At 45.1% G+C, this 23,075-nt stretch overlaps 1 protein-coding gene across 1 annotated transcript; it reads right to left on the minus strand.

Annotated features, from left to right (window-relative positions):
* Window positions 1-620: 620 nt before the first annotated feature.
* On the minus strand, window positions 621-22,755 carry CYTH3 (cytohesin 3). The gene is made up of 12 exons (XM_081338579.1): window positions 22,678-22,755; window positions 21,481-21,545; window positions 19,585-19,651; window positions 16,402-16,520; window positions 12,958-13,038; window positions 12,688-12,800; window positions 11,895-12,043; window positions 10,635-10,746; window positions 5,509-5,585; window positions 5,355-5,426; window positions 4,198-4,352; window positions 621-2,606 (listed from the first exon to the last, which is right to left on the minus strand). The coding sequence occupies exons 2-12, from the start codon at window positions 21,516-21,518 to the stop codon at window positions 2,534-2,536; spliced, it is 1,056 nt and encodes a 351-aa protein (XP_081194705.1). The 5' UTR covers window positions 21,519-21,545; window positions 22,678-22,755; the 3' UTR covers window positions 621-2,533.
* Window positions 22,756-23,075: the final 320 nt, after the last annotated feature.

Genomic DNA, 23,075 nt, shown 5'->3' on the forward strand with positions numbered 1-23,075 from the left:
ACACACGGCCGCCCACCCCAAAACCTTCAAATGAGCTTCCCAACCCAAATTCCCGGCTACGTTTTGCACCTGTCAGGCCAGCTGAAGCTAAAGTGCTATTCAATTCCCCAACCCCCCCCCCCTTGAAGATTCAACGCCCCACCCCAAACCCCTAAAGTTCCCGTGGGTGGAAGGATAACAGGGACGCAAGGCAACCGAGGCAGAACACTTGACTGGACGAGCACTAGATGGCAGCAGAGAGCTAGCCAGCGGCAACGGTCGTTCCAGGTTTTGTAAACCACAAAGAGGACACCAGGAGAAATGGCATTTCGCTTAAACTTCTTGATGAGGGGAGAGGAGAGATGTAACCAGGAATAATCAGTTCTTTAAATCGGTGTTTCTCAACACTGGCCAACTTTTTCAGAAGCGTGGACTTCAACTCCCAGAATTCCCCAGCTAGCACCTAGCCCAGGGGTAGGCAACCTCGGCTCTTTTATGACTCATGGACTTCAACTCCCAGGAATTCTGGGAGTTGAAGTCCATGAGTCATAAAAGAGCCGAGGTTGCCTACCCCTGACCTAACCAATTCTCAGAATTCTCCATGCAGGTTGAAGCATTCTGGGAGTTGAAGTCCACCCCTCTGAAAAGTTGCCCTGGTTGAGAAACGCTGATTTAAAGTAATGCTTTGTCCCCGTTTCTCCCCGTCCCCCCAGTATATATATATTTCCCTACACAAAATCTCGGGCTGGCCTTGTAGGGTCTTGGAAGCTTACCTCAAAAGTAATAAGAAAAATAAAAAGCAGAGATTCTTAGACAAGTTCCTACAATACACGGGAAGAGGACAGATGCATTTTACTGATCCATCCCCACAGATGTATCTGACATTATTAGCTGGTATCGGCAATTGGTAAGAGAAAAACAAAGTTTTAACCGAATAACAGAGTTGGAAGGCTGTGGAGGTCTTCTATCCAACCCCCTGTTCAGGCAAGAAACCCCTAAATGGTTGTCCAATCTCTTCTTAAAAACCTCCAACATTGGAGCACCCACAACTTCTGGAGGCAAGTTGTTTCACTGATCCAATTGTTCCAAATGGCAGGAAATTTCTCCTTAGTTCTAGGTTGCTTCACTCCTTGAGTAGTTTCCATCCATTGCTGCTTGTCCTGCAATGGGGAATAGGTTGAAACCCCCCCTTCTTTGTGGCAGCCCCTCAAATATTGGAGGACTGCTATTGTGTCTTTCCTAGTTCTTCTTTTCACTAGACTAAAAATGTAAAGGTTCCCCCGCACACGCGTGCTAGTCGTTTCCGACTCTAGGGGCCGGTGCTCATCTCCGTTTCAAAGCCGAAGAACCAGCGCTTGTCCGAGGACGTCTCCGCGGTCATGTGGCCGGCATGACTAGACGCCAAAGGTGCACGGAACGCTGTTACCTTCCCACCGGAGTGGTCCCTATTTTTCTACTTGCGTTTTTACGTGCTTTCGAACTGCTAGGTTGGCAGAAGCTGGGACGAGTAACAGGCACTCTGTTCTGGAGGCCATCAGGTTGGGCGACCACCAACACAATTATTTTGGCCTTTTACTGTTGTTGTCAGCCACGGATGGGTCTCCCGAGAAGATACTGCGAAATGCAAACATTGAGAAACCATCCATGTGCCCAAGCAATACGACTGCCGTCTCGTTCACTGGAAAGTTTACATATTTTTCTTTTGACCGACAGAGGATTTCCGATCAGTTGGATTTTTTTTTGAAAAAAAAGAAAAAATGGCAAAACTCTTGTTTCTCTTTAAGGCATTCCTCAGTATTTATCTCTTTCAAACAGAGGGACCTAAACCATTTGAGATCGAAAACCTCAGAATTGCAGATCGTCTGAGCAAAATAGACCAACCGTTTTTCACTGGTGGATTCGTAACGTCTACTCCGCTTTCTTCGGCACCACAACGCACCTTCTCTCTTTCTATGTGGGCATGTGCAAAAGGGGCACAACTTCCACAGCAACAGCGTGGTGCTCAGGGTGTCATTTTTTCCTCCCTCTCCCGCCAATGAATAAGCTATCTTTTTTTTTTAAAGCAGGGACCGCAGATCCCGTCAATCTCGCTTTCTGGAAGTGGGACGAGAACCTCTTGGGAAAGACAACATGGAGGATTGCACTAGACACCCAAGAGAAACAACCTGTGGGGGGGGGGAGAAGAAAAGCCACCTCCTGGAGAGTTTTTTCAAGCAGGACCATCTTGTGGAGGAAAGGGAGATTGTGATCCCACACCGGTCACATCGGCGGGGTTCAACGTTATGCACAACCGTCTGGAGGTCAGCTAGGAACAAGACTCTTAAAACGACAGAGAGGAAACCGTCTCCCTCTATCAGGAAAGACATCACATCAACAAGCCACAATCCCGCAACAATGTTCCCCCCCCTCCCCAGAAGTAAAGAGGAACGGGAGACGTCCAGCTCAGTTGTGGTTCCACCACACTCCCAAAGGGACAACAGAGACGCAAGCTTGCTGGGATGAGACAAATTTCCTTTGCCCTGGGCCCGCGGATGGGGAGAGTCCTTCCTCAGAGTTACTTCTTATTAGCAATCCGTCTTTTCCGAGTTGCCAGCATGTCATAAAAAGGGTCCTTGCTGATGCTTGCCCTGAAACAAAAGAAAATATTAATAATTAGGCTAGGCTTGCACACTGTCCTAACGCCTAACCTCGGCGGTTTTCAACCTCGGCAGTTTTAAAATGTCTGGACTGGGGAATTCTGGGACTTGAAAGTCCACCATGCTAAAATCACCAAGGTTGAAGAACTCTACCTGGAGCATGACAAGCTACGGACAAGCCTTTTGTCCCTGTGTGCACCTTGGGCAATTATTTCCCACCTGGTTTCTCAACGCTAGGTAGCTTTGTTTAAAATACACTCCTTTCCCGATGTCTGTTCTGGAAAGGTAGGTCAAGGATTACCTACAGATAGTCCTCAAGTTACAACAGTTCATTTAGCGACCGAAGTTACAAGGGCACTGAAAAAATGTGACTCTTTCACACTGAACAACCACTGCAGCATTCCCCTTGGTCAGGGGTAGGCAAACTTGGCTCTTTTGTGACTTGTGGACTTCAACTCCCAGAATTCCTGAGCTAGCATGGGGGAAACTTTGGCCCCTTCATGACGCGTGGACTACAACTCCCAGAATTCCTGAGCCAGCATGGGGGAAACTTTGGCCCCTTCATGACTCGTGGACTACAACTCCCAGAATTCCTGAGCCAGCATGGCTGGCTCAGGGATTTTGGGAGTTGAAGTCCACGAGTCATAAAAGAGGCAAGGTTGCCTACCCCTGGTTTAGTAGATGCAGTCCTTGACTTAAAAGCATTCGTTTAATGACCGTTCAAAGTTACAACAGCAACTGGAAAAAGGGGACAGGGCTTTTTCACACTTAACAACCGCTGCAGCAACAACACGGTCACGTGATCCAAATTCGGTTGCTCTATTGGCTCTTTTATGACTCGTGGATTTCAACTGGATTTATTCGAACAAGCTGGCCTGGCCTGATGGGGGAACGTTAGGGTTTTAATGGGTTTTATATTCTGATTGTTTTAATTGGGCAATTATTTAATTCTTTTTTTAACTTTTGTATTTCTATTTATATGCCCTGTTCACCGCCCTGAGTCCTTCGGGAGAAGGGCGGTATAAAAATTCAATAAATAATAATAATAATAATAATAATAATAATAATAATAATAATAACAACAACAACAACAACAACAACAACTCCCAGAATTCCTGAGTCAGCATGGCTGGCTCAGGGATTCTGGGAGTTGTAGTCCACGAGTCATAAAAGCCAAAGTTGCCTACCCCTGCCCTTGGTCACGACATAAAAATTCGGATACTTGGTAACCAGTTCCTATTTATGACGGTTACCGTGTCCTGGGGTCCTTGTGAGCACCTCTTGTGACTTTCTGACAAGCAAAGTCAATGGGAAAGCCGTCTTCACTTTAACAGCCGTGTTTCTAACTTAATAACTGCAGAGATTCGCTTAGCAAATGTGACAAGAAGAGTGAGCCAAAGCTCACTTAACAACTGTCTCACTTAGCAACAGAAATTTTGGACTCGTAAGTTGAGGACCACCTTGTATGGTGAGCAAGCCCATCTGATAAGGCAAAGCCCCAATTAAGCAAGCCAACTTTACAGCTGGGCTCTCCATACAGCTGGCCTTGTGCTACTCATCTTTCCATGAATACAGGCCTCACTTGATGGATTTAATCCATTCTTCTTTTTCTTCGGGCGTGGGAGCAGATATCCTGTAAACCACGTGGTTGCCTTCGACCACCCGGCCGTCCGCTTCTGTCTTGCAGGCTTTGATCACCTGTCCTTTGTGGCTGGGGTTGTACAGCTCAAAGCAATTCTAGAGAGCAAACAACAGACCAACGTTGATGGTTTAATCTCTGTTTGGCACAGAGTTGCTCTGCTGCAGAAGCCAACGTTCAGCCAGAGCTTCCTTTGACCGGGGTTGATACATTTTATCTTCGTATATGTCATTCTGTTTTATATAAGTCAGTATCATTTCTCCAACCTACTTTTCCCTCGCAATAATAAGTGGTTTACGATCCAAATCAACTGTCCCTGAGATAGCAAACAAGACTAAATAATGACCTGATAATCAAAAACAGGTAAAATAGATGATAGATAGATAGATAGATAGATAGATAGATAGATAGATAGATAGATAGATAGATAGATAGATAGATAGATAGATAGATAGACAGACAGACAGACAGACAGACAGACAGACAGACAGACAGACACTAGATAGATTGATAGATAGGATAGACAGATATTACGATATATATTAAGAGAGAGATAATGGATAGATAGATATAGACAGACAGATGATAGATAGATAGATAGATAGATAGATAGATAGATAGATAGATAGATGATAGATAGATAGACAGACAGACAGACAGACAGACAGACAGACAGACAGATATTAAGATAGAGATAATGGATAGACAGATGATAGATAGATAGACAGACAGACAGACAGACAGATAGATAGAAATGAGAGAGAGATGATTGAAGTTCCTTGCTTGAAAAAAGATCAAGGCCTCTTCCATGTGGTCATGACCACCATCTTGACTGGTCTGAATACCATCCCTTCAAATAGGTCCCACCCAATTGTGTATCAGCCATTTTCCATTTTATTTTAGCAGATGTTCACCATGCTAAGCAGCTGAGATGCATCTCCAGGACGAGAGTTTACCACTGAGTTAAAGGTCCAGAAACCATCAGGCTCATCCATAAGAGCTGCTCGCTAAGGATGAGGGACTGATTTAAAGGGGATCGGGAAAGATCCCTGGGAGAAAAAAATCTTTTGAAGAAGACAGGGGAAGGAGGGAGATCTTACTGGTTTTCTTGGATCCTCAACTTCTTTGATGCTGAGGTTTTCCAGTGGGATGATTCCTCTGGGTTCCTTGTCCTAGGAAAAAAGAATATCCCGTCAACGAGCTAAAGTAGCTTGGATGTAGAAGGAGTGACGTTATTGTCGACACCACACTCACTGTTGTGTATTCGAAATAATAGAGGCAGTTATCAGTCAGTATAAACCATCTTCTTTTCCACGTTTTCACGCGTCCGCCTAAAAAACACAAGACAAGACTCTCAGTTAGACTTAGGCTTTGCCCTAAGCTATCATGAATGGAACAAAATAACCTGGTTACCTTGTTATTTCATGAAATGATTAGCCGCGTCAAAATCAGACAATTCAGGGGGGGAAATGGATATAGAAGTAGGGTTAAAATGAACAAAGAGTTACTGAGACTCTCCTTATCCAGAAAGGGTAGTTGGATTGATTTGCTGAGCTAAGCCAGGGTTTATTTGACTATGAACTGACAATCAAGCCACAGTCATTTAAGTTCAGACACAATACTCATCCATGGTTTGCCTACCCATCGTTAACTGAGCCGCCTCTGGCTGGGTCCCACATCACACTAAGCAAAATTCAAGTGGCCTTCTAGCTTAACACGATGGGAAAGTTCAGTCAATATTATGAAATACAAACGGGCTCCTTCTATGAAACATGGAGCAAATGTTAAATGGAATGTTGAAATCTGAATGGAAATTCATTGAGACTTTGGACCAAACACTAACGGTGGAGTCCTTGGGTTGATAATTTGCTTGTAAACATTCATTACCCAACTGGGTAGCATGATCAGTGTTAGAAGGAAGTGAGTGGAGAGGAGGAGGAGGAGGAGGAGGAGGAGGAGGAGGAGGAGGAAGAGGAGGACTGTGGGGTCCTTGGTGCTCTCTGAGCTAGCTTGTTTGCTTGTAGACATTTCATTACCCAACTAGGTAACCTCATCAAAGCACTAACTCTCAACCCAACCTGTATTGAAGATCTATCGTTGGGGTAAAAGGAAGGTGGGCATTTTATGGACACCATTTTCCATTCCTGCTGGAATTGGAAGGACAAAGAGAAGAGAAAGGATGTTTTAGGAATAAGCCAACATGCATACAAGCGTCCAATTTCCTACCACCAACAGACCAGGTTGCATAATCCTAGCAGGGGGAACAGCCTTTTTCCTGGTTGGTGGGTGGCAGATGGGTGGGTGGTTTGAGGGCACCAGGCAAGGAATTCCAGAAAGAAAACCCTCAAGATGGTGGTAAATCACGGACGGAACACGTGCACTCCTAGGAGCCACCCAAAACTTGATTTAATTGCACCAACTGGATCCAACTCCTACTCAAAATCGGTGGCAAAGACAACAAGCTTGAAGCAGGTCCAAAAGCTGGTAGCCCTTGCCAACAAGAACGAAGGAACAGCCAGGAAGGATAAGCATTCTTCATTTGGGACCCAGGTCTGACTAGATCTCTGAGAATCAAGCTCTTCTTTCACAGACAATGCCAAAATCCACTTTATTCTTTCTCAAAAGCGCCATGTTTTTCTACCCCGTTCTCGGTGTGCTTTGGAATTCCTTGCTCTACGTTGCATTTTGGCACCAAAGGGCTATTTAACGTCCCAACGACGAAAATGCTGGGGTAAGCAAAGAAGGCATTAAAAAGGAGACGTTGTATCCTCTCTTGGCCAGGGCCATGTAACACGAGGGACAAAATTGTTCCTTTTCAGCAGAAACATCAGAGAACGCATTTCAAAATTGGGCATTTTTATTTCCTGAGCAGAAGAGGAAGTAATCGAAGCCAGACCTTGTCTGTTTACAAGAAAAGGTTTAGTCTCAGACAGAGGAGCTGAGCTGGGGCCAACAGACACTGTAATTTGGAATTTTTAAAATTGGCTCATCCAGAGGATCTGTTGCTTGCAATGTCTGCTACAGGGATTTTCAGCGCCTCTTCCGCCCCTTCAATTGGCAATTAATCATTGTGCAACGTCTCCAAATTCGCCCAAAATAAACGTGGGTGTTACCGATTTTTTTCCCCTAGTTGAAAAAGAAATAGAATTCTCAACACTATCCCCAAAACTATTTATTTTGGGCTAGGAAGGAGAATAAAAACCACAGCCAAAGCAGAAGAAAGAAAAACATACCGGAAAGTTTAAAAGAAGTGAGATGTTTTTCGTGCTGCCCAGGTTACAGATAGTCCTCGAATTACAATCGGTCATTTAGGGACAGTTAAAACGGCACCGGGGCGGGGGGAATGACTTATGACCGGTCTTTGTACATACGACCGTCACAGCATCCCTAAAGTCACATGAACAAAATTGCCCTGCTTGCAACATCCTGGTGTAATCACCATTTGTGACCCTCTCAGTTAGCTTCCAACGAGAAAAGTCAATGGGAAAAGCAGGTTTTCACTTAATGACCACATCACTCGCTTAACAACTTAGCAACCGTGGCAAAAAAGGTTATTAAACCAGGCATGACTTGACCACCGCTTTGCTTAGCAATGGAAATCCTGGTCCCAACTGTCAAAATTCGAGGACTACCCCTGTATAAAAACTGTGGAACGTATACCTGCACACTTTACCCCGTCGTAAGATATTCAGACACGCTGTGCAGGGTTTGGAAGGGGGGAGAATTTTTTTTTTTTTAAAAAAAATCTCTTTACCGGTATCTCCTCAGAAATCTATTCTCCGTGGATGCAACTAGCCATCTTTGAGAGGAAGATTCGGATTCAGACATTTGCTAGGGCTTATGTAGGAAAAAGGGCAGGAATGGTTTTCTCTCGGTCCTAATCCACGGGGGAAATGGCTGGGACAACACACACCCACACCCACACACAAAGCCGTTTTGTAATCTGTGAGAAGGCCGATTTGCCAAAGAATGACACAAACCTCAAGATTTCTGGCAAAGGTTTCTGGCAATCCAATTCACGAGGTGGTGGTGGTGGAGGAGGAGGAGGAGGAGGAGGAGGAGGAGGAGGAGGGAGGAAAACCTTCTGCAATTCATTACATGGTTTCCCATCCTCCTTAGCTTTGAAAAGGGGCAGTAGACAGTTCCTGCCTCTGATATGGGCCACGGTTAGACTTTGAAACAAGCCGATAGTAAGTTAGAAGTTAACTGGGAATGAAAACAGCTGTTATCTGGGCAGATTGTCCCAGGAAAGCTGAGTTTGTAACGGAGCCCTTTTCAAAAGAAGGGCAGAGCTTGCATCTATATTATTGTCTACTCTTTCTCGTCAGAGTCTGGATGACTTTGGAGACCTCTAGTTTGGGTAGAAATGTCCATTTTCAGGGTGCACGAACAGCCAAGATTCCAGGTAGACCTGGATATGTAGGGCCCTCAGCATCCTTACTGAAAATAACGATTCCAATAGCTTCGAATAATATATGGATGGTACAATGGTAATATGGTCTTGGAGAGAGGGAGTGACTAAATTTGTAGCCCTATATCGGAGTTTTCCAACTTCAGACATTTTAAGAAAAGAAGGACGAGGGGGGGACATGATAGCAGTGTTCCAGTATCTCAGGGGCTGCCCCAGAGAAGAGGGAGTCAAGCTATTCTCCAAAGTGCCTGAAGGCAGGACAAGAAGCAACGGATGGAAACTAAGCGAGGAGAGAAGCAACCTGGAACTAAGGAGAAACTTCCTGACAGTGAGAACAATTAACCAGTGGAACAACCTGCCTCCAGAAGTTGTGAATTCTCCAACACTGGAAGTTTTTAAGAAGAGACTGGACAGCCATTTTGTCTGAAATGGTATAGGGTTTCCTGCCTGAGCAGGGGGTTGGACTAGAAGATCTCCAAGGTCCCTTCCAACTCTATTATTATTGTTGTTGTTATTGTTATTATTTGTTATTATTATTATTATTATTAAGTGAGAATCTCCTGCGTCCATTTCCATTACTTGCATCCATTTCTGACATTGAAGTAAGGATGTGTTTTATGCCAGCTGGAGCTGGAAAAGTCTGTTGCAGCAAACTCCAAGAAATTAAGTTTTTACTGAGAAATAAAGGGAAATTCAGATGCTACCTCGGTGCTCTTAATTCTATTGCTAAGCACATTGATTTGTGCTTCTTAGATTGTAAGCCGCCCTGAGTCTTCGGAAAAGGGCGGGATATAAATGGGATTTTAAAAAAATAAAATTCCAGAGAAATCAAACGCCACGCTATCAAGCTGCCCTCGATATCAATGTGGTCAGGGACAGGGTTAAGATGTTTTACCAAGGACTCAGCAACTTGCTAAGGGTTCCGATTCAGACACGACCCATTCTGCCGGCCCCGCCGAGCAATTTAGTGACAAGCAGAGAAATGTCAGCAAAAAAGGGAATGCTGAGGAGGGTTTAAAGGAAAGCAAGCGCAAGCAAGGGAAGATGTGAAAAGAGAGCTACCTACCTCCTAATGCAGAATAAGAAGAGACAGCCAGAAAGGTGACAGATCTCAGCCCAAAAGGAAAACAAGAAGGCACGTTTAAACCACTCGTTTCCCCCCACAAAAATCATAGCCCCAAATCAAATCAACAGAAAGACACAAATAACAAAGTGGGGAAAAACAGAAGACATTCAGGTATAAAAGGGAAAAAAAAGCGTGCGAGTTTCCTGGTCGCTAACTAACGATAAAAAAGTACATTAAGAACATAGGTGGTCCTCAACTTACAACCGTTGGTTTATGGTTACAACGGCCCTGAAAAAAGTGACTTATGAGCATTTTTTTTCACACGACCGTTACAGCATCCCCATGATCACGTGATCAGAATCCAGATGCTTGGCAAACGGCTCATATTTGTGACGGTTGCAGTGCCCCGGGATCATGTGATCCAATCGGGGGGAAAGCCAAATTCCCTTAACAACTGTGTCGCTACCTTAACGACTGCAGTGATTCGCTTAACAAACGGGGGCAAGAACGGTCGTAAAACGGGGCAAAACTCACTTAGCAACTGTCTCACCTAGCAACAGAAAATTTGGGCCTCAGTTGTGGTCGTACATCGAGGACTACCTGTATGAATGAGAGATCGTTTAAATCCAACCGGGTTTTTCATGCTCGGGGGTGGGGGGGTGGGAAAGAGGTTGCTTTCCTGAGGAGACTTGCAGCCTCAGAAACCCGATTCCACAGCACGGCGTAAAATCATCCCGAAAAAGCGAGAGATCGGCCATGCAATAAATGCTTTCAGCAGGAAAAGAGACAATTCTGCCATTCGGTGGGATTTCCAGCCCAGCAGTGGAAGGACAGAAAGGGGGAAAAGACAAACGAACCGTCAGCCGAGGAAAAAAGTGGAGAGGAAGAATCGATCTAACTAACCTAATTTCAGGAGCCAGCCTTCTCGATCTGGATTAAAAAAGGTGTGGGTTAAATCGTTCCCGTCGTCTTCTGGAATTTTGAAGGGCTCATTTTTAATGCTTTCGTATAAATTCTAGAAGAAACCAGAGGGCAGAGGAGGTTAACACCGCCTGGACGAATATAAATGCTGTGTCAGGGGCCAAGGGTCAGGACCTTGAGTTGACGTTGAGTTGCCGTTCAGAAGATTCATTGCTCAAGCCTGTACGCAAGAATCTAGTCAACTAAAGTTCACATCGGAATGGGTGCCAGATAAGAGTCAATGGCATTCAAAAGTGGTTTGGACCATTTGTGGGAACGTAACAACTCTAGACTAATGACTCGCTTAACTCCACCCCCAGCTCTGCTTGCTCTTCTCCTACATTCTGTCCAGAAATCAAGAATCTATTTTTCTCGGAGAACCAATTGGTAACTCCTTCTTTCCAGACTTTCCCCTCCTTTTCAAACCTGGAGTTAGGACACGCAACTTGGAAATGAAATATAGTTGGGTCTACAATCTGGAAATGTGTTTTCAGCATGTCACCAAAACTTAGAGGTTGCACGACCTGGAGAGATACTGTGCTGAGAACGCTGTTGAATTGGTTTCTACAATCATCATCCCAAGTGTTGTGATTCCTCACCAGCCAGTGAATCCGGCAGCTGAGTCTGAGGACTCAGAGGAGGAGTGGCCTGGAGTGACATTAGAGTCAGAGGAAGGCTCTGAGGAGCTCCAAGACTTACAGTCTGACAAGGAGCCTCACCCCTCTACTCGCGCTCAGGCAGAGACACAGCTGTGCTGGGAATCTGAGTTGGACAGTGATGAAGCACAGCTGGGAAATATCCAGGATGCTTGACAGCGCTGGCAAGAAAAGAGAGCAGAACAGAGGAAGGCAATGGGGCGGCTCCAAAGGCAAAGGAGAAGGCATTAGGAAGCCACGCCTGGGCTGAATAATAGGGGAGGTGTGAGAGGTGCTGGTTGCCGAAGGCAACCATTCATGTTGAGGATTGAGTTTCTGTGAACTGTGTTTGTTTCTCTTGGACATTGACTCAGGTTTGTGAATAATAAAAGGGGTTTGGATTTTTCCTGCGGTTCCTGCCTGCTTGATTAGAAGAGGGGTTTCTCCTTGTGAGCCTAACAAGGACTCACGTGGGCTGGGACAGAACACCAAGAGTTGATTCCTTGATTCCTTGGCCACCCTTCAAAACTCACCATCACCTGTTCATCCTGTTTGCAAAGCCACTTACCCGTAGCAATTCTTCCGGGAGGTCTCCCCCCTCGTTTATACCTCGGTTCATAGATATAAACCTCTCTGCTGTTGGCTTGTCTCTCACGTTGTGGTTATGCAGACTGGTGTTCAACATAATGATCGCAAAGGAGAGGACGTAGCAGGTATCTGGAGAGCGGAAGATCAAGGGAGAACGTTTGCTCTGGGCAGTTCCTTGCAAAGCCACCCTCTGGCAAACGAGGAGTAAAGCAAGCCAGCGCATTCTCCTCTCTCTTACGACCCCTTGCTGGACATCCTGCTGGAGTTGTGTTGAACTTGGGACACAACTCTCTTGGGCACGTAGCTGAGAAGGACATCTTACATGAGTCTGGATGAAATGACTACAGGTGGTCCTCAAGGTGCGACCACAACTGAGCCCCAAATTTCCATTGCTAAGCTAGACCGTTGTGAGGTACGTTTTGCCCCACTTTACAGCCGTTCTTGCCGCACTCGTTAGTGAATCGCTGGCTTCCCCATTGACTCTGCTTGTCAGAAGGCCACAAAAAGGGGATCACGGGATCCCCCGGGACAGAGCTCACGTATCCCTGAGCCATGTTGTGTACGTGGCCAATTTCCCCGCCTTCCAACCAACCTCGGTTGCTCTAAAGAGGTTTACGAAATCTTCCCAAACAAACTTTCAATAGTTGTTACCAGCGACAACCACGACAAAAGCCGGCCAAGCTATTGCAACACCAAACACGTCGAGACTTGCAGGATGTGGAAAGTCCAACCGATAAGGACCAATACAGGTGGGAAAGGCCACACCCACTCACCTGTAGACTGGAAGACCCCAGGGTTGCAAAGGCAATAGCGCGAAGCAAAGGCCTCCATCATGCGGTCAATTTTTTGAGCTTCTCCCGGCAGCCTAAAACTCCATAGGAATTGCCTGCAAAGAGATCCAGAAAGTCATCGGATAAAAATATGATTAAAGTAGAATATGACCAGGTCCAGGTGTAAGTAGCCTTTCCCCCCCGCCGCCCCCACTACAGCCTCAAGTATTTTAAACCCTCTTTTTCCAACAACCTCTTAAAAACCTTTCGTACCGTAATGCTTGGACGAGATTGAGATCCACAAACTCATGGAGTTCCACAAAAGCCTGAAGTACTTTAATATTAAAGTCATCCCTGTGAAAGAAAGATGAAGAAGTTGAAAGAGTAATCGTTTAATGTCCAGAGGTTTCGGCTTGTGAGGTTGTTGGGTTATTTTATTTGAATTGGCCAGTTACCAAGCTATGTTCGATGGTCCAAACCAGGCAGCTTCAACAATAATCTTAAGGAGTTATTTTTATTATTAGCTAATTGAAAAAGGACAACATTATGAGTGCACAAGCTGTGGATTAGGAGGAAGACTGTGTGGTCCTTGGTGCCCCCTGAGCTTGGTTGTTTTTTTGCAGATGTTTCATGACCCAACTAGATAACATTGTCAGTGCTAGAAGGGAGTGGAGTTTGGGAGGAAGAGGAGGAGGAGGAGGAGGAGGAGGAGGAGGAGGAGGAGGAGGAGGAGGACAACGACGACGACTATGGGGTCCTTGGTGCCCTCTCAGCTTGGTTGTTTTTTTGCAGATGTTTCATGACCCAAGTAGATAACATTGTCAGTGCTAGAAGGGAGTGGAGTTTGGGAGGAGGAGGAGGAGGAGGGAGGGAGGAAGACTGAGGGATCATTGGTACTCTGAGCTTGATGGTTTTCTTGGAGGCATACATTCATGACCGAAATAGGGAATCTCATCAGGGAAGGAAGGAAGGAAGGAAGGAAGGAAGGAAGGGAGGGAGGGAGGGAGGGAGGGAGGGAGGAGGAAATTAAACCTCCAAAGGCTGTCCAAACTACGAGGTGAATCACTCAGAAAAAGGACACGCCAAAATTAAAGCGGCCACCGCAAACCTTTCCTTAGCCAGCGCATATTGTTACATCAGGCCCTGGCGTCACAACTGCACACCATTCTTCTGCAGACGGTGTTCTTCTCTGCCCAAGGGAGGGACTATTGTTGGTGAGGAATGATGTTCACAAATATTTTCTTACCTCCAGCCTGCTTACCTGACGTTTCATTACCCAACTAGGCAACATCATCCATGCTAGAAGGGTGTGGGGTTAGAGAGCGGGGGGGGGGGGAAGAGGAGGAAGAGGAGGAGGAGGACTTTGTGGTCCTTGGTGCTCTCTGAGCTTGCTTCTTTTCTTGCAGACATTTCATTACCAAACTAGGTAGCATCATCGGTGCGCTGATGAGGATACCACCAATGATGTTACCTGGTTTGCTAATGAAACATCTGCAAGAAAACCACCAGGGTCACGGAGACCCAGATGCCTGTTGACACAAACCACCATGGAAGAGGAACAACCAAGGCCCCCGTGGCCTTTCTTTTCGGGTCAGTGAGAATCCCATTGAGACAACGATTCAGCATCATTTAATCACGTCGATATGAAGCCCTGCAATCCACAGGGTGTGCACGAAAGGCAGAAGCCGATTAAAATGTCGGGGATCCGCTTCCATCCAAGAAAGGGCAGGTGGATTTTGACAGGCGGGGTTGCCAAAGACAGCCCGACAAACCTCTCCAAGAATGTTAATGAATATGTCGAAAAACCCACTCATTAAACCAGTCGGAGGCAAGCCGATTGTTGTGTAATCAGCAGGAAGCCTTTGCCAAGAGGAAATGAACGTGGTGAGAGATTCAGAGCCGGGCGGTTGTTTTGTTTCTGTTTAACTTTGACACAATCCTATCAAACAACGACAATCGTGCAATTTAGCAAGTAGCAACTCGAGAGAGCTTTTGAGGCCTTCGGCGTGTCACTAAAGATCGCGAGGCCTTTCCTCCAGACCTCCTTATTATCTTATTCTGTTTTTCTCTGGATAATTTTGGTCAAGTATGGCCTCCTCCTTTGGAAAATCGGGTAGTAATCACCTGTTTGGTCGAGAGGATGAAAGGAAGGGGAGGAGAGGAGAGGAGAGGAGAGGAGAGGAGAGGAGAGGAGAGGAGAGGAGAGGAGAGGAGAGGAGAGGAGAGGAGAGGAGAGGAGAGGAGAGGAAGAAAGAAAAGAAAGAAAAGAAAGAAAAGAAATAATACCACTGCCCCATCAGATTGAAACCAAGGCCTATCATTAATGTGAAACTCTCCTGGTTTGAATTCCTCACCTCGTAAATCCCAATTCTATAAATGCTCTGGATTTACGAGGGGAGGATTTTACCTGGCCTTGCAAGCAAACACAGCAGAGTCTTTTAGATTTGTGTTTGGGATGTGGATATTTACTCATGTCTTTATTGACATGCTTACTTATAAAATTCATTGGCCGCCTATCTTACCAGAGGGTAAATCTGGGAGGCTTACAGAGATAAAAATATCTCTATACATATACGTTAGAAGGGACGCGGTGGCTCAGTGGTTTAGGACGCTGAGCTTGTCGATCAGAAGGTCGGCAGTTTGGCGGGTCGAATCCTGAGTGCCGCGTAACAGAGTGAGCGCCTGTTACTCGTCCCAGCTTCTGCCAACCTAGCAGTTCGAAAGCACGTAAAAATGCAAGTAGAAAAATAGGGACCTCTACGGTGGGAAGGCAACAGCGTTCCATACGCCTTTGGCGTCTAGTCATGCCGGCCACATGACCATGGAGACGTCCTTGGACAAGCGCTGGCTCTTCGGCTTTGAAACGGAGATGAGCACCGGCCCCTAGAGTCGGAAATGACTAGCACGCATGTGCGGGGGAACCTTTACCTTTACCTATACATATACGTTAAAGCATAAGTTCATTCGCATGAAATGTCAAAATCTAAGGGCACGTGGGGTGGAACGGGGGATGATGGGATCTGTGGTTACTCCATCAAACCCCCCACTCCACTGTGCTGTTCTGAACTAAACCGAAGAAGCTTCTTGGATGAGAAGTGAAACGATTTCAAGGGAGAAAAACAAACAAACAAGAAAGTTAAGTTGCCTTTTGGAAAAACACCTTTGGGACAACCGTTGTGGAGATGTTTGCCACCTTGAGTTATTTTCCAAAATCATCAAGGCAGCATGCAAACAAACAAATAAATTCAGGTAGCCCTTGACTTCCAAGCTCAGCCGAGCCCCCAATTTTTGTTGCTAAGCGAGACAGTTATTAAGTGAAATTTTGCCCCATTGTACGACTTTTCTGGCCACCGTTCTTAAGTGAATCCCTGCAGTTCTTAAGTTAGTGACACGGTTGCGAAGTAAAGCCGGCATCCCCCGTTGTGTTTGCTTGTCAGAAGGTCGCTAAAGGGGATCACGTGATCCCTGGATCCTGCTACGAATCCATGACCAAGCAGCGGAATTTTGACCGGGGAAATGCTGCAACAGCCGAAAGTGTGGAAAAATGGTCATAAGTTGCTTTTTTCTTCCCCGTGCCGTTTTAAGTTCGAACGGTCACTAAACAAATTGTTGTAAGTTGAGGACTACCTGTGAAAGGAAAGGAAATCTGAGGTTCTACATCCAGCTCTCAGTGTCCATCTTAAGAAGATAACACCCCGGGACTTGGCCTCCATTTACCTTTCACCGAGATAATCGCCGATAACGGTTTTATTTAGCCCTTCCCCTTTATAAAGGAACTCAGCAATGTCTTCTGGCATCTTCTGCAGGAGATCATTCTCGATGAGAAATTGAATTCCCTAAAAAAAAAAGGAAACAAGAATTCAAGGTTTGTTGCTCTTTATCAAAATATAGGGAATGGTTGCTGGAATTGGGTATGTGTAGTTTAACGAAGAGAAGAGTGAGGGGTGACACGATAGAAGTCTTCCAGTATCTCAGGGGCTGGCCCAAAGAAGAGGCAGTCAAGCTGTTCTCCAAAGGGCATGAAGGCAGGACAAGAAGCAACGGATGGAAACTAGTCAAGGAGAGAAGCAGCCTGGAACTGAGGAGAAATTTCCTGACAGTTAGAACAATTAACCCAGAGGAACAACCTGCCTCCAGAAGCGGTGAATGCTCCAACACTGGAAGCTTTTAAGAAGAGACTGGACAGCCATTTTGTCTGAAATGGTATAGGGCAGGGGTAGGCAACCTCGGCTCTTTTATGACTTATGGACTTCAACTCCCAGAATTCCTGAGTCAGCTATGCTGACTCAGGAATTCTGGGAGTTGAAGTCCATGAGTCATAAAAGAGCCGAGGTTGCCTACCCCTGGTATAGGGTTTCCTGCCTGAGCAGGGGGTTGGACTAGATGACCTCCAAGGTCCCTTCCAACTTCTTCTTCTTCTTATTATTATTATTATTATTATTAATTATTAATTATTCATTATAAAATTTACATCCCGGAAATACAGAATAACAGAATCGGAAGGGACCTTGGAGGTCTTTTTTGAGCCGTTGGAAAACTACCCTTTTGAAACCAAGACTTAAAATGGGAGCAATTCCTGGGCAAGATTTATTGCTCTCTTTTTTTCTTTCTTGAGACAGTTGGAACCACAAAAGGCTGGAGTGGAAAAACTGGGTTCGTTTTCCCAAACAAACAAGCAAACGGAAAGTTCAAAGCAGGTTCGGGATGGAGGAGAAATAAGGAAAAACAAATGTATTTTTGACCGAAGAAACCTAGAGGGCCACCCACAGCAGTCCTTCTTCTTCCTGAGGGAGGAAAATGCACTGAATAATTTTATTATCAGGGTAAGCCCAAGGATATTTTATCAAGCCTGGAAACTCTTTTTAGTCTTGAAAAATGGCTGCTGTTTTTCACTCCATCTGTCTGTGGGTGCAGAAAACCGCTACAGGTAATCCTCTGCTTCAACCATTTGTTTAGGCAATCATTCACAGTTACAGCAGTACGGGGGGGGGGAATGTCACTTGTGACAGGTCCTCGCACTTATGACAGCATCCTCACGATTGGGAGCTTGGCAACCAGCATCTATTTACGACAGTTGCAGTAGATAACCAGGTGACGTGATCGCCATTTGCCATCTTCCCAGCTGGCGCCGGACAAACGACGTCAATGGGGAGAAATCAGATTCGCTTAACGTCTGCACCGATTCGCTTAACAACCACAGGGGGGAAAAAAGGTTGCAAAATGGGGCACAACTTGCTGGACAACTGCCATGCTTAGCAGACGAAATTCAGGCCCCGGTTGCGATCGTGTCAAGGACTGCCTGTCTTGCAAAAGCTTCCCTAAATAAATATCTAGCCGAGACACAAAAAAACAAGACTCTGATTTCCATTTGGAGGCAGCATTTGGTTACCCAAAAGAATTATGTTTCCTTCCACAAAACCACCAGGAGAATAGCTGTTCAAGGGGTCTCTTTTCTCTCTCTCTCTCTTTCACTCTATCTCTCTCTTTTTCTCTCCCTCTCTCTCTCTCTCTCTCCTTTTCCTGTTCTTTCTCACTCTCTATCTTTCTCTCTCTCTCTTTCACTCTCTCTCCCTTTCTCTTTCTCTCCATCTCTTTCCCTTTCTCGCTCTTTCTTTTTTTAAATTTCTTTCTCTATTTCACTCTTTCTGTCCCTTTTTCTTCCTCTCCCTCTCCTTCTCTCTCCCTCTCCCTCTTTCTTTCAGCTCTATCCTTTCTTTCTCTCTCTTTCACTCTCTATCTCTTCCTCTTCCTTTCTCTCTCTTTCTCTCCATCTTTCTCTTTTTCTTTCTTGCTCTTTCTCTTTCTTTTTTTTCCTCTATTTCACTCTCTCTTCCTCTCTCTTTCTGTCCCTCTTTCTTCCTCTCCTCCCCCCCCCTCTCTCTTTCAGCTCTATGCTTTCTTCTAAGGGGGCCTGTCTTCTGGAAATCCAGATGACTCAAAGAAAATGAAATTAGCGTCACCGGAAACGAAATCAAGTTAACCCCGTCGGGAGAAGACAAAGTTCCAGATGTATTTAGCTCTTAGGATGGAGGGAGGTGAACCAGACAAAAAGAACGTGCCTTCGCTGAACTGTCTCTCTGAGATCTAATAAAGAAAAAATGGAAGAATGGAGGAAGACTGAAATGTAATAAGAGAGATACGTTTGCAGAACAGCCCTAGAGAGCACGCCCCAATGTTGCCAAGCTCCATTTATTGGGCTTTTCCAGCAAGGCGGTGCAATGGAGATCAGAGGAGCTGGGTTAAGAAAACAAGATGGCGTCTGTCATTGCATGCTTGTAGCTGGGAATTCTGGCAGTTGGCTGGATGGAGAATTCTTGGAGTTGAAGTCCGCGAGTCTTAAAAGTTGCCAAGTTTGGATACACCTGACGTAAATCTACTGTATTTTAATGAGTTAAGGGTCATGCTGGCTGGGGAATTCTGGGAGTTGAAGTCCATGAGTCTTAAAATTGCTAAGCTTGGGTACACCTGACGTAAATCTACAATATTTTAATGAGTTGGGGTCATGCTGGCTGGGGAATTCTGGGAAGTCTACGAGTCTTAAAATTGCTAAGCTTGGATACACCTGACGTAAATCTACAGTATTTTAATGAGTTGGGGTCATGCTGGCTGGGGAATTCTGGGAGTTGAAGTCCACGAGTCTTAAAATTGCTAAGCTTGGATACACCTGACGTAAATCTACAGTATTTAAATGAGTTAGGGTTCATGCTGGCTGGAGAATTCTGGGAATTGAAGTCCACAGGTCTTAAAGTTGTCAAGGTTGTTCACCCCTGGCTTAAAGCATGTGATCAACTCCTCCAACTATAGTTGACGGAACAAACTGTCGTTAAACAAACCATGATTTGGGCCACATGAAATAACTCAGCTCAAAGTACACATTCTCAAGAACTGAGAAAGTCTCACCTTTTTGGGATCCATGTTAAACTTTTTCCTTCCCATTGCAACTTGCTTATTCCTTTGGGTAGCTTTACTGTCAGTTTGGAGGGAAGAGAAATAAAAAGACAGAATTAGAACAAAAATGTGTTTCCACCATTAAATTGAAGGCATTGTTTATGGGATCCTAACATCCGATGGAGCTCACAACCTAGCCGAATACCCCTTCTCATGGTTTAAAATTGTTATTAACTCAGAAAAAAAAATCAGAAGTAACTTTAGCTTCACAGTAGAGAGTCAGAAATGGCACTTAAATGTTCTGGCAAAGCATAGGAGCCAAGAATTATAAGATTTTAACCCACAAACCAGTTAAGCTGGATTCATCCAAAGGAACGGATGGAATAATACACGGAGTGTCTGGATGCCAATAAGCGTTTAGGTTTTCTGCTTTGCTAGCACAATCCCACAACTAAAACGATTGCAGAGGCTTGATAAACCACGGAAGTTGTGCCAAAAACACCGTGAGAATTGCCGGCCTCATGCCAGCGGCAGGATGCAAGGCTTTATCTAGCTCAACCTTCAAAAAGTGAATGCAAGAATCTCGACCTTCAGATCTTGAAACCTTCAACTCTGGGTCCAGATGCACTAAAATATCACACTCTGAATAAGGGGAAAAGGCTTATTTTTTCCCCAAAGACAAACAAAAATATAATTTTTGTTGTCTTCGGGGAAAAGTAAGAGAGACATCCCTTTCCCCCTTATTACATTTTTGTTCGCTAAGATCCAAGTGCGAGTTAGGATATAAAACCCTTTAAAATGTATTCTTGCTCCGGATACAGAAAAGCATGCATGTATCCTGCAGCTAAGGAAAAAAAGATTATACAATAAATTGACTAAACAAAGAGTTCTGATGCAAAAGTCTACATTTTACTGACTGCAGAAAACTTCCAGCCAGCAAATACTTTCCACCCAAAGGAATTTTTGTAGCTCTGGATTGAAATGTGGGGTCCTTGGTGTTCTTTGAGCTTGGTTGTTTTCTTGCAGACATTTCATTAATCAACTAGGTAACATCATCGGTGCTAGAATGGAGTGGGGTTTGCAAAAAGGAGGAGGAGGAGGAGGAAGAAGAAGCAGAGGAGGAGGAGGAGGAGGAGGTGAGGAAGACTGAGGGGTCCTGGGTGTTCTTTGATCTTGTGGTTTTCTTGCAGGTGTTTCATTACCAAATTAGGTAACATCATCAGTGCTAGAATGGAGTGGGGTTTGCAAAGAGGAGGAGGAGGAGGAGGAGGAGGAGGAGGAGGAGGAGGAGGAGGAGGTGAGGAAGACTGAGGGGTCCTGGGTGTTCTTTGATCTTGTGGTTTTCTTGCAGATGTTTCATTACCAAATTAGGTAACATCATCAGTGCTAGAATGGAGTGGGGTTTGCAAAGAGGAGGAGGAGGAGGAGGAGGAGGAGGAGGAGGAGGTGAGGAAGACTGAGGGGTCCTGGGTGTTCTTTGATCTTGTGGTTTTCTTGCAGATGTTTCATTACCAAATTAGGTAACATCATCAGTGCTAGAATGGAGTGGGGTTTGCAAAGAGGAGGAGGAGGAGGAGGAGGAGGAGGAGGAGGAGGAGGAGGAGGAGGAGGAGGAGGAGGTGAGGAAGACTGGGGGGTCCTGGGTGTTCTTTGATCTTGTGGTTTTCTTGCAGGTGTTTCATTACCAAATTAGGTAACATCATCAGTGCTAGAATGGAGTGGGGTTTGCAAAGAGGAGGAGGAGGAGGAGGAGGAGAGGAAGACTGAGGGGTCCTTGGTGCTCTCTTGAGCTTGGTGGTTTTCTTGCAGACGTTTCATTAACCAACTAGGTAACATCAGCAGTGCTAGAATGGAGTGGGGTTTGCACAGAGGAGGAGGAGCAGGAGGAGCAGGAGCAGGAGAACTCACCTCTCCTCTACGCTGGTCAGGTGATCAATCTCAGTCATAACTTCTGCAATCTCAAATTTTAACCGCTGCAGAAAAGAACACAAAATCAGAGTTTTACCCTTGGCGAATGTTGTGGATGTGTCCTTTTGGTGTCGGTGGCTGGATTCTGTGTCTTTGTTCTTTATCCTAAAACCCTTTTTATTTTTCTTGGTTTAGGGTTGTTGTTTTGTTTTTTGGAATTGTGTTGTATTTTATGTCAGATTGCCCTCCTGCCAGCCACACACGCAGAGTCATCCAGGAGTGGGGGCAGTGCCTAAATCCCACTGATCCAATTAAAATGAGAGCCTTGGTGGAGCAGTGGGCTAATGCCTCCTTAAGTAACACCAGCTGCCTGCAATTAGTGCAGGTTCGAGTCCCACCAGGCTCAAGGTTGACTCAGCCTTCCATCCTTCCCAGGTAGGTAAAATGAGGACCCAGATTGTTGGGGGCAATTAAGCTGACTTTGTAATAATGCCGCTTGGGGGGTGTATGAAAGCCCTAATAAGCAGGCATATACATAGAATGAAGGCTACTGCTAAGCTTGTAAGCCGCCCTGAGTCTTCGGAGAAGGGCGGGATATAAATGGAATTAAAATAAATAAAAATAAATAAATAAAATAATTAAAGGAGCTTTCCCAGAAAGCCCACCTGTGGGATAGCAAGTTTGTTCGTTTCATTTTTCTTTGCTTTTCTTTTCTTTTTTTTTTAAAGGAATTTAGATGCTTCATAAATCTTAGAGATATCTTTATCTGCCCTGTCATTTTATAACACATGACGTCCGAATTACCTTGGCTGAGTAGCAATTGTTTTTAAAAAAAGAAACAAACTTGAGTTGAAAAATTGCAGAACAACTTAACTGCCACAACACAGGTAGTCCCTCCACTTGCATCTATCCATTTAGTGACCAAAGTGAGGACCCTACTGAAAAAAAAGTGACTTGCAGCCAGTCCTCGCACTTACGATGACCGCAGAATCCCTGCCCATCGCGTGGTCAAAATCCAGGCAGTGAACCGCTTAAGAACCACGGCAGAAAAAAAAAGATTGTAAAACTGAGCACGGATCACTTAATAACTCCCCGGCTTAGCCGTGGAAATTCTGCTCCCAATTGCCGTAAGTCAAGGACCGCCTGTGACCCAATTCAGGAGACCAGAAAGTTTACTAGAAAAAAAAAACAGATTACCTCTATATCATCAATTAATTCTTTTTTTCTGCGACGGATGTTTAAAAGTTCTTCCTTCTCCTCCGCCGACAGATCATCAGGCACTGGATGAAAAGAAAGGCACCCTTGTAAACCATCTGAAACTACTAATATTTTACTAGCGAATACTACACGGGCCTCAGCTGGGTGGGTGTCAACGTAAGGTAGACTCCATAGAAATACAGATAGTCCTCAACTTACGACTGTCATTGAACCCGCCGTAAGTCAAGGACTACCTGTACCAATTACTTCGCCCTCTGCCCATAAGGAAAAACTCCTTCAAACTCCAGTGAATATTATTTGTTTAATAGCAAAGACTTTAGGGCAGGTTTATTTTCCCAGAAAACACTCAACAATAATTAGCAAGGAACTCCATTAAA

Source organism: Vipera berus (assembly GCF_964194415.1).
Source record: "Vipera berus genome assembly, chromosome: 13".
Classification (NCBI taxonomy): domain Eukaryota; kingdom Metazoa; phylum Chordata; class Lepidosauria; order Squamata; family Viperidae; genus Vipera; species Vipera berus.

Excerpts from the sequence above, each read along its gene's own strand:
- CYTH3 (XM_081338579.1), bottom strand. The coding sequence starts at position 21,518 with ATGACTGAGATTGATCACCTGACCAGCGTAGAGGAGAG. Across the intron at positions 19,652-21,480 it reads CTGACCAGCGTAGAGGAGAG|TAAAGCTACCCAAAGGAATA; the intron begins GTGAGTTCTCCT and ends CCAAACTGACAG. Across the intron at positions 16,521-19,584 it reads TTAACATGGATCCCAAAAAG|GGAATTCAATTTCTCATCGA; the intron begins GTGAGACTTTCT and ends TTTTTTTTTTAG.